Source organism: Harpia harpyja, chromosome 21 (assembly GCF_026419915.1).
Source record: "Harpia harpyja isolate bHarHar1 chromosome 21, bHarHar1 primary haplotype, whole genome shotgun sequence".
NCBI classification, from domain to species: domain Eukaryota; kingdom Metazoa; phylum Chordata; class Aves; order Accipitriformes; family Accipitridae; genus Harpia; species Harpia harpyja.
The window spans coordinates 19735795-19752218 of record NC_068960.1 but is presented as its reverse complement, the minus strand read 5'-3'; the positions used below and the strand labels follow the sequence as shown (position 1 = coordinate 19752218).

The 16424-nt window shown below is 42.5% G+C and overlaps 1 protein-coding gene across 2 annotated transcripts; it reads right to left on the bottom strand.

Moving 5' to 3' along the window:
• Positions 1-4295: 4295 nt before the first annotated feature.
• Positions 4296-15995, bottom strand: JPT2 (Jupiter microtubule associated homolog 2). Of its 2 annotated transcripts, none has more exons than XM_052772389.1 (5): positions 15878-15995; positions 10138-10286; positions 9494-9636; positions 7498-7543; positions 4296-6746 (listed from the first exon to the last, which is right to left on the bottom strand). In XM_052772389.1, exons 1-5 carry the CDS (start codon positions 15919-15921, stop codon positions 6562-6564), a joined length of 567 nt encoding a protein of 188 aa, XP_052628349.1. In that variant the 5' UTR covers positions 15922-15995; the 3' UTR covers positions 4296-6561. The 2 variants fall into 2 exon arrangements, with proteins under 2 accessions (XP_052628349.1, XP_052628350.1); XM_052772390.1 differs by lacking the exon at positions 15878-15995 and adding an exon at positions 15022-15347.
• Positions 15996-16424: the final 429 nt, after the last annotated feature.

The window sequence follows — 16424 nt, the reverse complement described above, 5'->3', positions numbered from 1 at the left end:
GATCCCCCTGAGTCATCTCTTCTCCAGGCTGAAAAGCCCCAGCTCTCAGCCTCTCCTCCTGTGAAAGATACTCCAGTCCATTTCCCACCTTTGTGGCCCACCACTGCACCCCCTTCCTAAGTCACATCTCTCTCCTACTACGGAACCCCAAACTGGACTCGGTACTCTGTGAGGCCTCACCACTGTTTTCATTCAGCTGGTAAATCGGACTGCTGCTAGACTGTGGCTTTAAGTACATCCCTCAGCCTCCAGTCACTGTACTACACTTCAGTGAAATCCTCCAGTTGTATTTTTTCATAGTGGAAAAAACCCATGGTGAATTTCCAAATGTGATTATGATAAACCACATGCAGCAGTACTATATACTCATGTTGGAGGCTTGTGTAAAGAAAGTATGTGCTCAACAGAGCTGGTTTTTTGTGTCAATACTACCAACACCTGGCTTAAAAGCAGTGACTTGAGCCTGGCTGGAAGTCATCAGCTTTCTGAGTTTATATACCATACAGTGTTGCAGCTGAACTCCATGGAGTTGGTCCTGTAATGAGTGCTGGGATATCCACTGGAAGTCCTGTGTTTGGTTCTTCATGGAAGAAGTTTAAAAGCCAGCCATTCTGTTTGCCATCCCATAATCTACTTCCAAATTACCAGAAAAGAAACTTTACTCCTCTGTTTTGAAGAAGAGTTGTGACATACTTTCCTTAAAATCTGCCACTGGTACAATGTAGCACTGGAAGTCTCACTGCCTACTCTACTAGGTTTCACTGTGAATCATTCCTGCATATTTCCTACATTTGCCACCTATAAGGAGAACTTCTGCTGGCCACAGAGGTTTTTGTAGATACCGTTGTACAAAGATCCCTGCATGTGCTTTTAAAAACCCTTTCATATAATCTGAAGATGTGGGGAGATTCTAGTGACCTTCGAGTCTCTTGCATAAAGACCATCATTAGGTTGGGAGGATTCTACAGGCAAAAAGTTGTTTGTAAAAGACTGCTCATGTCTTTCAGCTCAGATTAATAAAGCTTGAAGCTGACGTAACAACAGTAAGGAGGCAGAGAATGAGCCTTCCTGCAACAGTACCTGCTCATCTCCATTAGGGTACGCCAACAGCTTCCTGCTACTCCTGTTTAACTGCTTTTTTCATTAATTACTCCACTGATGACAGGAAAGCCACCTTCACTTTGCCTGCCTTCCCGATTCTGGCTTGGCACCTGCTGTCGAGATGCCAGGGCTCACTTCTGAGAAACTTTTTACAAGGTAATTGCATGGTGCTCTACTTTGTTTGTGCTTGTCATGAAAATGAAAGGGTGGCATTCACAGAGGTCAGTGTGCTGCAAGAAATGGAAGAAACAATCAGCTGGTTTTGTTTAATTTTTGTAGTGTTGCACTGATCACATATACAGGTAACAAACCGCTCACCCTCTCCCTAGCCTTGAGCAACCCTGGGAATGGTAAGCTCTTTTCAACAATATTCTTTGGCAGAACCTTCCTCTTGCATAAGACATAGTGGATTGCAACTCTTAAAATATAAACTATGAAACTTAAAAGTGGATGTTAGTTCAGGCAACTCACACAGAGGTGGACTTCTTTTTTTTTTTGCCCATCATGCTCCAGAGCATGCTCCTAGAAGCCAGAAAGTTAAACACTTTTACACATTGGAGCACACGTTTATGTAAGTTGTGGGAGGTGGCAGTGAAGGAAAAGCCATCATCTTTACGAGAAACTGGCACAACATTAAATTCCTGGTTACTTCTGATAGACCTCCATGCTCCTGATCCACTTTGGCACAGAGCTGTTTGTGCTTTTGGCTTAAGTGGCATATAGTGTACACCCAGCAGTAGCATGGGAGGGATAATCGAGAAGCCAAAGGCAGCATAGCTACTATTTAAAATATATGTATATGTAGGACGGAGGAGGAAAGTGGTAGGGTAAGAGACCAGAATTAGAAGCTGGCTGGAGCTAGAGAGGCTGATGGGTAAAGCAAATTACTCCATTCTTGCTGGTTATGGCCAGTATTTTGACCTGCTTGAGGAAAAGGAGGTCCTGTTAACAATATAGAGAGTTGCAGCTTGAAAGAAAGGGAAAGCCAGATTCAAGACAGGATAATCTTCATCCCCAGAAGCAAGATAAAACAATAAAAATAGTCAGGGCTGCAAATTTAGCACAATAATTAAAACCTGCTCTTTCTGCTCATTGTTTTCAGAGGGAGGAGCAAAGAGCAACTGGGCTCACAGCCTGGACATCCAGCTTAGTCTGCTGGCTGTTTGTGGGCGTTCTGTGCATCAGTTCTTGGCTAGCAATAAATCACAACCCAGTCTACTTCTTGCACAGCTGATGACAAGTAATGACTAAATGGCTTATCATGTGCCACAGTCTTCTCTATAATCCTGCCTTCTGTTACCAGCAGATAGTCAGTTACCAGAGGTCAGTATCCTCTGGCTTTCTCTAGTCTAGCATAGCACAGCATCCTGGTTGTGACCCTACTTCATTCCTCAACAAAAATAAAAAATGGAACACTCCAGCCTCCACAACATTCTAAGCTACCACCTTTTCCAAAGGGAAGTGATACAGGATTTCAGCAGAGCTTCAAGCTGAAATTCAATAGGAGACGCATCAGAGGACTTGAACAAAATGCTGGGTGACCAGCTGGCTTCCAAACTATGAAGACGCAAGCTGACAATGGAGCACACTCCACATGTTGACAGACAAACATCAAACTGTTCTCCACCACACAATCACACAGGCAGCCAAGACACTTGGGACATCCATGCACCAGTGTGATCCTATATACGGAAGCAACTGCGAGAATTTTTCCGGGAACATACCACAATTACTCAGTTAGTGCTTAAATAATTGTCTCCACACAACACTACTTTACATATGTTCTCTCACCAGACAAGCCCCAAGAATGTACTTTAGATATTCCAAGTCTGATTAACCTCTACAAATCCTTCAAAAACCCCACAGTGATGCTACTGAAAACACTGACAGAGAGGACATTAATCTTCCTTATTAAGAGTGCAAAATAGGCTGTTCATCAACAGTTATGCAGTGATGTATTGAAGGACAGTATCAGACAGTGCTTGCTTAAAAGGTATTGCATGGAAGCCAGCAGTCTTAATAGGGAAAACATGCACTGATCTGGGTTAATCAGGTTCACAGGGGATCAGGAGGGATGACACATTGCAGCTGGGCTGCTCATTAGAACAGTGTTGTCTTGTACTGGACAGGCATGGTGGCATATTTAGGAACTAAGCAGCAGCTATGCCTAGAATTGTACTCATGACTTATGAAAGCATGCAAGTCATTCTTTAACCACTTTCCAAGCCAAGCTTATTATAACAGATATCATCATTTTCCTTCCAAGACTGAAACAGTAACCTGGATAATATTCTATCCTAAGTGTTTAAGGTACAAACCTTCAATTTAGGGGCAAAGCAGTGAGGTAATATATAGAGTTGCAAAGTGAAACTATACTGTAGTCTACTAGTTGCCAGCAGTTCAAAGGAAAGACAATCCTTTGTTGTTAATATGTTATCTATCAAGGGTATTCGCAAGTTCCCACACTAAGTGGATCCTACCCAAAGCATTGTGCATGCTTGAGAGAAGAGTTGTGAACTACAAATGGCAAAACTCTCAGGGCAAAATACAGAAGTCGCTGTAGAAACAAGTGCTGGCTGAGAGGCTCTGTAGGACATCACAATCTGTAAAGTAAGGGATGAACGCAGCAGATTTAGAACACCCTGGCTGAGAGGCCACCATGTCCAGCTCACCCAGAACTGGAACTTCTGTAGCTGTAGTCACCTCCACGCTGTTGTCACCTCCACGCTGTCAGCCAGGACAGTTTGGCACATGAGGAGAGTTTTATGCACTCACCCAAAGTGTAGAAGTGGGGGTATGACTTCTCCACATCAAGAGCATCCCCTGCTCAAGGGGAATTACTACACTACTCTACAAATAGACTTAAAATATTTGAATATTTAAGTCTATTTACAGTATTGCTGGAGTGTAACAGCATCCCTGCGTTGTACAGAATGCCATGCCCACAAAAAGGCACTGAGCTGAACAGCCCACCCTTGCTACCATCCCTTCACACCCTTCACACTCCCCAGGGATAAGAGGTCTCATGAGCAACCTTGAGCAGGATGTCACATCTCCAAAGCATACTCCCCAGTACAGAAGGCCTGAAAAGACTTGTGCAATTTTTCCCATTTCAGATAACAAAATTCGCCAGTGTATCTACGTTGAACTAAATTACCGATTAATTTATAAAAGCAGACATCTACAGCACACAATGAAGTAACAAAATACAGAGGTTTATTGACAATTGCATGACTTATCATTTGATTTCCAATCCCCTTCTGTCCCGGAGAAATGCTCTTATCAATCTTACTTGATGAGTTGAAAACATGGTTTTGATTCCAAATAAAGAAATGCAAGAAAATGAACATAGTTTAACTAATTTAAGGCCTAGTTGGAAGTTGCTGTTTAAAAGACAGGCACTGTAGCCAATGCACATCAGGTACTGAAAGATGCCAAGTCTAAGCTCAGTATTACAGACAGCATCAATTACACCAGACCCTTCAATGCAGAAAGCAGCCTCTGGTTGACTTTTCCACATGGTAGCCTTTTAAAACCCTGTCAAGTACTGGAACAAGGAATTGAAACAGATAGATGTGTCTGAGACTCAGCCAGAGGCTAGACAGCACAGACTCAAGAATAGCTGCTAGGAAAAGATGTTTGGAAGTTACATAGATTTATTCCAGGGTTACAGTTAGAATCACTGTCTTGTTTCCCTCGGGGCCAAATAACAGGAAGCTCCAAACCTATCTGAAAAGGTACAAAGGCATTGAAATCCCTACTTTCCATGGCTATCTCTACCCTTAGCACTGCCCCATATATTTCACTTTCACTATTTGAAAAGGCAACTAAGTCTTCATGCAGTCATCCCACTTCTGACATCAACTGAACTGAGCAGTCTGGTAAGACCTATAATCACAGAGTGTTTTAGCACCTGGCCCAGAGATAGTCCCCTCTGAACAGCAGCAGTTCCCCGGGAACCTGGGCTAGAACAGCAGCGGATATATGCAGATAAGGCCACTTGTTCTTTGGTGTACCTGAACAACTCCTGTTTCGGTATGTCAAATTTAAAAAGTCACTATTAAATACACTGAACAGTAAGCACCTAATGTTAACATTCATATATCAAAGCTCTGGATATGATCAAAAAGTCCATTCAGAGAACAAATGATGGGAGCTACTCTCCCCAACAAATGTTTGTGCAAAACATGCACGTCTTCCAAACATGATTTAAGATAGCCAGCACAACCAAAAGGTTTGTATTGCTAAAGTCTTTGTTTCTCCAACTAGGATAGTCTACAGCATGTCTCAAAACAACTACAACTGTGGTTTCAGGAGAATCCATGTAGTTCTCCCAACCTTACCAACAAAAATCCGAGGCAGTCAAAGGCAAACATAAGGCTGACCAAAGGCAAGAGAATTCACTAACAGAGTCAGCACAGACAAACAAAAAAAATGCACTGTGGTGAAGACAGCAGAACAGTCCTGGTTTCCGCAGGGTACAAAGTAAAAACCTTTGCAGAAGCTAAGGCATTTCTATACAGGTTGGGTCAAAGCTAGCTGGCTGGACACCTCAGAATATTCTCCATGGTAATTGTACACTTTAAGTTGCTTGTGTTCAAAGAGTACCATAAAGCTATTGTTTGCACCCACATCTTTACTAGAAAACGTGCAAGCACTCAACCAGGATACTTTAAATAAAAGTCTTCTAGAAGCACCTACATGAAACAGTATGTTGGATTGATATTATCACTTGTCAAGAGCTAGTCATAGTAATCAGCAGATTACTGAAGGCATTAGAAAGGCCTGAATACTCTGGGGAGGGGAAGCCCATGATATTTATTAACATATGATGGTTTACAAGTATAAAAGAAACTTTCAGCATGTTTTGTCCTTGCATCAGCAATCATGTGCTGCAAAGCAAGAAAGGAGAAAGAGAACCAAAGACTGAAGACATTCAAAACCACAGTAGCACTACTTGTTCCAGTGGAATGTACTTACATTTTAAAGTGACTGCAAGTCAACTCACACTGTGAAGCTGCATTGTATTGCCTAGAGGAAAGCACAGCCTACCTTCTGTGCTTTCAGATGCAACCTCCAGGTCCCTACCCATTCACAATGTTTTACATGTTGACTGTATGGATAAGCCTGACTCCACAAGTGTCCTGAGCCACTAGCTAGCTAAGAACCTAACAGTCCGACAAACTCACCACAAAGTAGCACTGATCTTTCACAAAGTTACACTAATGTCCCCCTCTGCCACCCACCCAGGCAGGCCAATACTCATATCTTCCACAGGGCACCCTTTCCCTCCCCAGCCCTCCCTCCCCAAATCATCAGGTTATCCTTCCTACACACTTTAGCATAACCCTCATCCATCTGCCTAAGAATCTATCCACAAACAATAGTCTATAAACTGACCTCGCAACCACAGACAAGAGTTTCTGTGCAGACTCCGTTAGTGAAAGTGAACAGTTGACCCTAATAGAACGCAATACTGGATTTCCCCCCTGGCGGATTGAGAACTTTGTTGTGTGACCGTGGTCTTGGCCCTAATCGGGGCTCGTGATTGTCTATCTTGGGTTCTGGCTCCTTGCATCGCTCCTCTTTGCCCAGATCTTTTTTCTCGCCTCCATCTTCCAGCTGTGATTTGATATTTTCTGTAGCTGAATAAAAAGAAAATGGATTAGATCAGCTTGCTATTCTGTACTGCACAAAGTGCCTCATCTTCTGTAGGCTGCATTATTTCCTATGTCTCTCATCCATAGCACGCTAAGGTTTCTCTTTATCTGTTCATTTCTCCTGAAGGAAACAGGTGCTGAGGAAGACTTTCCCTTTTCACAACAATTCCTCTCTTCCTTCAGCAATCTTTCTAACAAGGATACGTAGGCTAAGCAATGTACCTTCAGAATTACTTTGGCAGTTCCAGGCAATTAAGAGATGCAACATACCAATGAATCCTTTCATACTGAGCTTGAAAGCAGTGTTCCCATCATTCTTCAACAGTAACTAGCTGAGCAATGATATTGTCACTCAGCTATTTGTTATCTACAACTACAGGAGGTCAAGATTACACACTTGAAGGAGATGGCAAGGGAGGAAGAAGCAATCTGATAGGATGTTTTTCTACATAAACGGATTCCATATATATCCATATATACACACATGGTATCAGCAGAGTACACGCACACACACACAGTATCAAGACTTACACCTGTGGTGTTCTCCTCAATAAGAGGAAGAGGACCACTTCCCTGAGACAAGTAATTAAATTTCTGACTAACAGAAGGAAAACTTCTCAGTTATATTATCTTAAACACCAGCCTTAGTCTTATGTTTTTAAGAGGAAGCATAAGAAACTACTCCTCAGAGCTTATCTTCTCAAAGAGAACAGAGAAAGGAATTTCTCTTGCTGACCTTCTAGCTTCTTTGGTGTTTCATCTTCTTTCAAGACAATGTGATCCTGCAAAGAAACCCAAAACTATCTTAGTGTATTATTGTTCTCAAACAATAACTCCGTCACAAAATCCATCAGAAAGTTTTGCTTTGTTTCTGATCTAAGTTTATACATTTATCATGGTAAAAGCCAACAGCTGCAGACACTGTGTGCAGCCCTTCAGCCCCTCCACCCCTACATAATCCCAAAAGCAGTGGCAGAAGATAACTCCTATGTTCTCCTATGTTACGTCAAGGTGTACATCTTGGACAATTCATTGAAACACAGATGAAGACGCTACATTAGTTCATCAGAGGCTTAAAACTTTGTCTATAATAAACAGTTCAGTCCAAAGGTCTAGAATTATTGTTCTTGTCAAGCACCCACTACCACCCAGGATAAGTTGGTATTCACAACTAGAACACAAGCAGCCCTTCAGCACCCTATTTATATTCAGCAATTACCATTTTCAGTGAGTATCCGTAGTGACCCAAACAGTCAGGTAATTACAAAACTTTTTAAGACCATTTTCCCAACAACCCCAATTGATTGTCGGAAATACATGAAATACTTCAGAAAAGCTTGCATGTTTTCCCACCCATGAAATTCGACTTGCTGTAGTTTTTGCAAATGTGCTATCTCCTTTCCATCCCAGTATTTCCCACAATTCCAATGCTCTAATTAAAGACATGGGAATTTCCAAAGCATTGTCTTCTATTTAGTCAGGAATTCACAGGAATTAATGTTACATTTAAAAAAAAAAACCAACTAAAAAGAATCAGAGACCAGCCTGATAAAGGGGTACAGAGGAACAAAACAAAGCCCTTTCCTACACCAACAGCACTACTCCTGACAAAACCTAGCTCCCAGTCTTTTTTTTTTCTTCTCCTATCTTATGACCCAAATCCCCCAAAATATACTCCAGAGTCTGCATAAAAAGTTAGGCAAAAGCACACTACCAGCACCTTCAAATTTAAAGGGGAAAAAGGAGGAGAAAAAAAAAAGTTAAATTGGACTAATCTTTTCTTCCTAAGGTTCCAGGAAAAATGAGACTGCTACTGCTTTTTCAGCACAAAGACAGCGAGCTGTGTTTCATGGGATGTTAAGATTCCATGCCATCTGACATGTTAAAAACATTGTCAACATAGTAGCTACTCACTTAATAGTGTCGACTTAGAGTAAGGCAGCAGGTTGTAAATCCAAATATAGGGTATTTAAATACAGAAATAAAGTAATTGACAATGTATTCTCCTTTTTTCCAAAACCAGATTTGGTCATAACTACAAGCCTCTCCAGCTACCACACACCTCAGCTTTAAGATCAAAAAGTAACAACTGATATAGCAAGACACACTTTTGTCTGACATCGCAAAATCAAATACATGCTGGACCTGACACTCAAAGCTGATCTTAAGTTAACTTTTTCACTGTTGATCACTTAAGCTTAATCTCCTGCTAAACTGCTTTCATGTTGAACATAGATACACATATTTAAGAGAGGTGAAGGGGACAGCCAGGCCACATGAAGATTTATGACTGTAGCTCACTGGTGTTCACTGACTTTCCAGAGTTGGCATCAAGATCACCTCTGCTAAACTGCAGAATAAAGAGAAATATCTTCTTCCTATCTAGCTTAAATGCTGTGTGGCTGTGTGCGAAGAACTCCAGCTGTACCTCACTTACAAGGAAGACCAAAGGCTTCAGAAGCATTTTTTTTCCTCTTTTCTATTTTTTTTTTTTTGAACACACATCCACAGTCCAATTAATAGTTTTACTGCAAACTACAGAGCATGCTGACATCTGATATACCAAAGATAACAAGCTATCAAAAAGAAACTTTGGGAATAACTAAGTTACCCTATGCATAATTCAGGTCTGTCACCTTAAAGAGAATACAGGCATTGCATTGTGACAAGACTGTAAGATGACTCACTGAGCTGCTAGCTTCTTGGTTTGACAGTGAAAGAAGTACAAATACCTTAGGCTTATTTGGGTGTGCTCGCACAACACTGGTAGATACAGGAGACCCAAAGATATCACTTGTCTTCCCACCAGGTGGATTCATGCGTGGACGAGGCTGAGCAGAACTAGAATCCTCAAAAATACCACTTTCTTTTCCCCCTGCAAGGCAGTTGTTAGATATTATTTTTTTCTAGATGACTTAGTTTTACCACACTATATTAAAAAAATAATTAAAAAAAAAGAATTCGAAGACTTCTAGAACCCTACTGCCTAGAGACTTACTTTTGCTTGCCTGAAGATACTAGCTGAAATCCTTTGTTACAAGAATTCACTAGAGTATCTCAGATTCACAGCTGAACTCACTGCAGCTAACTGATGACACAGCTCTAGAATAGAAGCAGTTTCCTTTCATCATTTCCTAGACCTCAACTACGAAAGAATTAGACCTGGATGATGTGCTAAAAAGTCTGTGAACATGTAGATCACTGAAATATTCATATATTCAAAAGTCTGAGTAGATTTATTGTTCAAGGCCACTCAATTTGTAAAAATGCAACATAAAAACACAGACAGATCACAGTGTTCCACTTCCAGAATACGAAACCAGTTCTATGCTGCAATTCAGAACCCAATCGTGTTGAAGGAGGTGGCTGCTCTTACCTGGAGGGTTTGTTCTTTTTGGAATGTTTTGAGGTTCTTCTGATGCTCCAAAGATATTGGATGCCATCCGGTGTGGCCTGCTTGAAGAAGAAACTTCTTCTGTACTCCCAAAGAGATTACTAGAACCTCCTCCTGGGGGCTTCAATACCCTACATTGCAGAATGAGAGAAGCAAGAGACAAAAAAGTTTGTTTGAAATTTACAGCATTCAATATATTTGATGTCCCCTCCCCATTCTCCCTTTTATGTTATGAATAACTATTCTGATTTGAACTTACTTCAGGTAATTCTTCTATGTCCATGAAGTATCTATTTTTCAAGAGCTATTCTAATAAAATATTCTCAAGTTCAGCACAAATATTGCCAGCCTCCTATTCAGTCAACTTGATCATTATGTTATCTAGAATTACTTGGAATAGTCATAAAAGTGCCACTAGAACAAATGGCTATGCTATCTGCGGTGTTCCAGAAGCAACAGGAGATTAAGAGAAGACATCTGACTCTGGTTAGTATTTTAAAAAGAAACAGTACAGAATCAGACTTTCTGCTAAACTGCACATACCAACTTTGCATCTGTGATACAATTCAAACCCATCGACTTTTAATAAAGGCAGACATTTCATAACTACTAAAAAATTTGCTAGTTTCAACCATCAGTTATCATATTAGCTGCTGTAGAGTTTAGAATGGAAAGGTGGAATGCTAAAAAGCCAAATTTTTAGTGGTCAAGATGCAAATCCATTACAACCAAAGCTCTGCACCAGAGGTATATCAAACAGATCCTCATAAAAATTGGAGGTTACAATAGAAATAGACTGACTTCTTGAAAACCTACCAAAAGTCATGCTTGTCCTTGAGTCCACAGTTAATACCTATGCCTTGTTCAACAGACTTCAGGTCCTGCCCTGAAAAGGAACTGCACTACTATCTGGGAGTAGAATCAGTGGAATTAATTGGAAAATTAACAGGAAAACCATGGGAAAGCAATGAATACCTAGGTATCAAAATTAATCTTTACAGCTATGTCTACTTGACCAATTACCCACAGTCTTAGCAGCTGAGCAAAAGTAGTAGTTGAATTATACCTCTTCTAACCTGAATACTTGATCTGGGACCTAAACTAATCTTTACTTTTATACAAAGAGAACAGTTATAAGTTGCAAGATCTTTATTCCACTCTACCTGAACAGAATTCAAACATCAGTGAATTAATAAAACACACCCCCCCCACCCCACCCCCCACCCCCATAGATCTGTGACAGAAGCAAGCCTTTTCAGGTTAGGTATCTGCCAGGCATAAATAAAGGTTCCTCTCTGAGCCAAGATCTGGTCCAATTTAACTCTAAGATCTAATTTCACAAAAGCAGAGATATTTGGCTGCCCTGTCAGAAAATGAGCTTTGTCAGCATTTCAGATCTCAGGATGCAGAAAGCAGTTCTATTCTCTTTGGGAAGAAGGAAAAAAAAGTTCTTGTTTTAGTCTGGGACTAGTTTATATAGACAGAATCGGCCTCAGAGAGACTGTCTTTAGTGGCCAGTTTCAATATTTTAATCCTTAGTATGACTGTGGATTTAATGAACCCCTTTAGCTTAAGGGAATAACTAGAATTTCAGTAGACAGGACAACTGTATTGTCCACTGCACAGGTAAGATCATATCTAAGCAGAAGTTTTATTTACAATTTAGTGTCCAACAGACTACAGATCCAACTATGCTATAGGCTTTCCATGTATGTTAGAAGATCTAAAACTGCTATTAAACCAGACATCATATAGGCAAATTATGTATTTTGATCATTCACAATGGTCCAAAAACCATGAGGCAGTTTAAGCATTTAAACTTGGGAGATGGAAGGAAGACAGAAGGGAACAATAAAAAAAAACAATTAGAGTTTGGGAAGGGGCTCCTGTTAAAAAAGTAGGTCTGCTAATATCCCTCATATAATTTAAAAGATTTCTGACTTTACCCATTCCTTTCAGCTATTTTTTTAATGCATCTAGTCTTTCTTGAGTTCTAAGCATACTAATCTAAGTATACTATCAGAGATTGAAAGGAAGAGAAACATCATTTATACAGATAGGAGTTTCTTACACTATAGATTCACTCCATTTACCATGCTGTTTTCTTAACACATGCCTACAAGCGTAGGTGAGAATAACAAAATAACTACATTCAAATCTTTTTTGTTTAAGAAAAACAACCAGTCACAAGAATCAAATTACTTCTCATTCCTGGAACTGGATTTAAGATCCATTGCAGAAAAAAATTCTAGAGTAACCCCATTTTAAGATTAAAGGTCTTCATTATTCAGTTAACAAACCTAATTAAGCATCAAAAGAAATCCAGCACTGATTGATCTTACATTGTCCTCCCATTTTCAGCTCAGTATACATGCTAAGAAAACCCTACTGTTGCAATGAATAAGTCAGAGGCATCACTTGAGGTGCTTACGAAGCACTTTGAAATCAGCATAATAGGTGACCTTTTCTGCCAGCATCACTCAAAAGAATGTCTTGACTCTACAGACACAAAGTGGATTTGCCTCCTCAATTTCGGAAACTTCTAATTGCTAGGAACTTTCCAAATATTCCATAAACATTCAAGTGACTGTGACACCAGGTCCATAAAATTCTAACTAATGCAAAGTCAGATAACTAAGTTATTCACAGGAATTACCAAAAATAATCTTGAAGTACAGCAACAAAATCATTCAGTTTATGATAGCAAAGAGGACAGGGTTTTGCACTCCTTCACTTCAGCCAAAAACTGGGAAGAATACAAAGCTATTTTCTTGCTGTGTAGCCTCTAGAGCACTGCTGACCTCCTTGTACTCCCACGTCACTCAGTTCTAGATCAGAGTGAGATGTGCAGGTCTCCCAAACCAAATAAGAAAATAAGATCTACCCTGTGAATCCTACCAAAGGAAAACAGCATGCTGAACTTGATAAGCCAGTGTGAGCTGCTTCAACAGAGTACAAGGAAATTCAACATACACTTTATAGGAATTTTAGTTTATATTGGTATTATGCCAGTTTACATAGAGATATTTTTCTGTCTTGTAGCCAGAGAAGTTATTCCTTCATCCTTTGCAGGGGGGTAGGTGTTGTTTTATTCTTTTAAACAGTAATGAAAAAAGCCCCCTTTGTTTTCTATGCAATCTAAATCTGCCCCTCCTCCTCCTCCCCCTCCCCTCCAGTAGACTAGAAGTCTGTCAATTCATCTAGAATAGCTAAATTAAGAACCCTACCCTGTAAGTTTAAAGCCTCTACTAATTGCTTTGTTCTCTTCTGGCAGGCTTGAAGAATTTTAATTAGTTATTGTGGTCTTTTTTTCCTACATTCTAAAACACTGAAATTTGAATGCCCTTTCCTCATTAAACCTTTCAGCCGACCTATGGAAGAGGTGCCAAGACTTACCCATTACACTGGCTATATATAAATAATTTTATTTTTTTTTTACATCTGTCTGAAAGTTAAACACTGAAGTCCTACCAGTTTTCAGACAGTTCTAATAAAGCAGGTAAAGTAGGAGAGTTTCATTATACATAAGAGACCACCACTAAGGCAACTAGCAGAAAGCCAGCCAGAAAGCAGGTGTTAAGGTTTGCTATACCAGGCTCTAAAGCAAAGACCAGAAAGTTACTGGGGGCACTCCTGCTGTTGGATCAATACAAACTCACGGCTCATTAAACAGGTAACTCATAAACAAACAGCAAGCTTTGTTAAGTCAGTTATGCTCTGGATCTGAAAGCAATATTCTGCAATAACACTGATGGGGAGGAGGAGAAAAACGTGTATTACATTTCCAAGATGGCTACCTTTACCATTTTCAGCTCTATAGAGTAGTTGCTAAACTGCTCATATACTAGACAAATTGAGGATACATAAAACCAATGCACCTTTATAGTGTGCACAACAGTAGAATGGTAGAATTCTGTCCTGCTTTGCTTTCAGAGCAACAGCAACTCTTAGACATGCAATTCCTTGTTTTATTTTGGAAAAGCAAAACTTCCTTAAAAATACAAAGTGTCATTATTAAAGTTTAATAAAACTAGGCAGTTAATTTCATTCAGCAAACTAGCTGTTTACTATATCACTGTACACACTAACTGGATCACTAGAGATACATCTCACTGGGCAATTATTTAAGTGGAAACTTTCATTTAAAATATTTTTAGCATCATTTATTTCTAACAGTAATACCCCTGTATTATGAAGTTCTCAAAGTGCAAAGCATTTGTTTATAATTTCCTCACAAAGATTTTCACATTAGGAAGAGTTATTTTTACCCCACTTCCACAGCTGTTGGTGGTTGCTGCAGGGATTTTGAATTAGGCTCAGTTTTAATTAAAGAAACTTCTACGCATCAAGAACTGCAAAAGGATTTGCATTATCATCAAATAAAGTTTTGTTTAGGGAAAGAATAGAATAAGCTCTGGAAAAAGTGTCCTTAAACCAAATACTTTTTGCTTTTGATGGGCACAGGCCATATGTCAATAGTCACCATCTCAGAGACCACTCTATAAAATCCAATAACGTAACGTATTGCAGTACTGCAGTATGCACGCATGCTGTGCCAGGTCTGTTTATATAGTTGTGTATTGCCATAGTTTGTCCTCAGGCACGATGAAAACACTCTGCCACAATGCCAGAGAACAAGCTGGAACAAGACCACCTTTCCTTGCTGTTAACTAAAAAGTTATGATGGTCTGCATTCCAGGCTCTATCCAGAAACCCAATTTATGAGTTAAACGTGGTTTTAAAATTACCATGAGAACAGAAGCTGCCTGGAGACTATACTAAGGGCAGTAGATCCTCAGGAGTCTTTTAAAACCAGGTCATAGCTTAGAGCAACTGGAAAAAAAGGCAAACTTAAAGCACCCTTACACAATTTCGAAAGCCTTCCTTCCCTCCGAGCACATGACTGCCTGGCAGATGGATTGACCATTCCAGCTCCAAGTTACTAGGATATACGCCCTCGTCCAAGTACAACAATAGAGTTCAACTTCGTAAGGCGAGAACAAGCTAACACCTACTTATGCAGGCGTTTGCGTTGGACCCCCTCAAAGGTCCACAGAGCGTAACCAGGCCCACCCCCCCTCCCTGACGGGGTACAAACACGGGGGAGAAGGGACGCCACAGCGCCAGGCCTTTCTTCCCGCACGGGAATCCCCTCAGCATCCAGCTCGGTAACCCCCGCAGGCGCTCACTCCCCGCCCTCCCAGGGGCCGGCCCTGCCCGGTCCCGAGCCTAAGGCGGCAGGCACCGCCGGGAGCGCAGCGCCCGCTCCCGCGGCGGCGTCACTCCCGCCCCAACGCGGGCGCGGAGAGGTAAACTGAGACACAGCAAGGTCACCGAGCAGGCGCCGAGCGCCGCCGCCCTGCTGGCTCCTGCCCCAGCGGCTACCGGAGGGGTGGGGGGCGGCGCTCCCGCCCACCGCGGCCGAAGAGGCCCCTCCGTACGGACCCACTCCCCTCAGCCGGAGCTTCCCACCCCTCAGCTGGAGCCCCCCCCCCCCCCGCCTCCCTCGCCTCAGCGCCGCGCCTCAGCCGGAGCGCCCCCCCAGCCCGCCCCGCGCTCCCTCTGCCTCCCGGCCCTCAGCCCGGGCACCCGCCCTCGGCGCCGCGCCTCAGCCGGAGCCCGCGCCCCGAACAAAGCCCCGAACAAAGCTCTGCGCCGCTTCACGGCGCTTCCCGTTTCCCCCTTCACCCCCGCACCGCCACACCCGCCCCCGCTGCGCCACCTGGAGCTGGGCTTGGCCGAGTCGGCCTCGGGGCCCTGAAACATGGTGCCGGACGGCAGGATCGACTCCACAGCCCCGCGCGCGACGCTCCGCCTCAGCTGCCTGGACAGCAGGTAACGCCGGCGGGCCCGCCCTGCCCTACCCTTGGTCGACCCAACTGCCCATCGCGTCGAGCAGCCTATCGAACACAGCCCGCCCTCTCGAAATCCCGCCTGCCCGGCGAGCCTCGCAGAGGGAGGGAAGCTTGAACGGGGCCCGCGTTGTCGTTCATCCTGGCCGCCTCCCATTGGTAAGGCCGCGCGCCCGTCAGAGTGGGCTGCAGAGCCATTGGCTGAGAGGAGGAGCGAGACGAGCGGCGGGAGGGCATTTAAAGGGCCAGGTAGGGTAGTGGTACCCCAATGGCAAGCGGCTGGTAGAGCAGTGCGGCGTCAGCGGCGGGCCCGGTCGCCTTCTTGCTGAGGGTCTGCGGCCCGGCAACCGCCCCTCCGCAGCCCCGGCTGTCAGCTGCCCGCTCCGGAGCGCGTAGTGCCTTCCCCGCGGACGAGCG

Bases quoted from the DNA above. Each gene is read 5' to 3' on its own strand.
- JPT2 (XM_052772389.1), bottom strand. From the start codon at position 15,921: ATGTTTCAGGGCCCCGAGGCCGACTCGGCCAAGCCCAGCTCCAG. The intron at 9,637-10,137 runs GTAAGAGCAGCC...ACTGCCTTGCAG, and splicing joins AAAAAGAACAAACCCTCCAG to GGGGAAAAGAAAGTGGTATT. The intron at 7,544-9,493 runs GTATTTGTACTT...GTTTCTTTGCAG, and splicing joins CACACCCAAATAAGCCTAAG to GATCACATTGTCTTGAAAGA.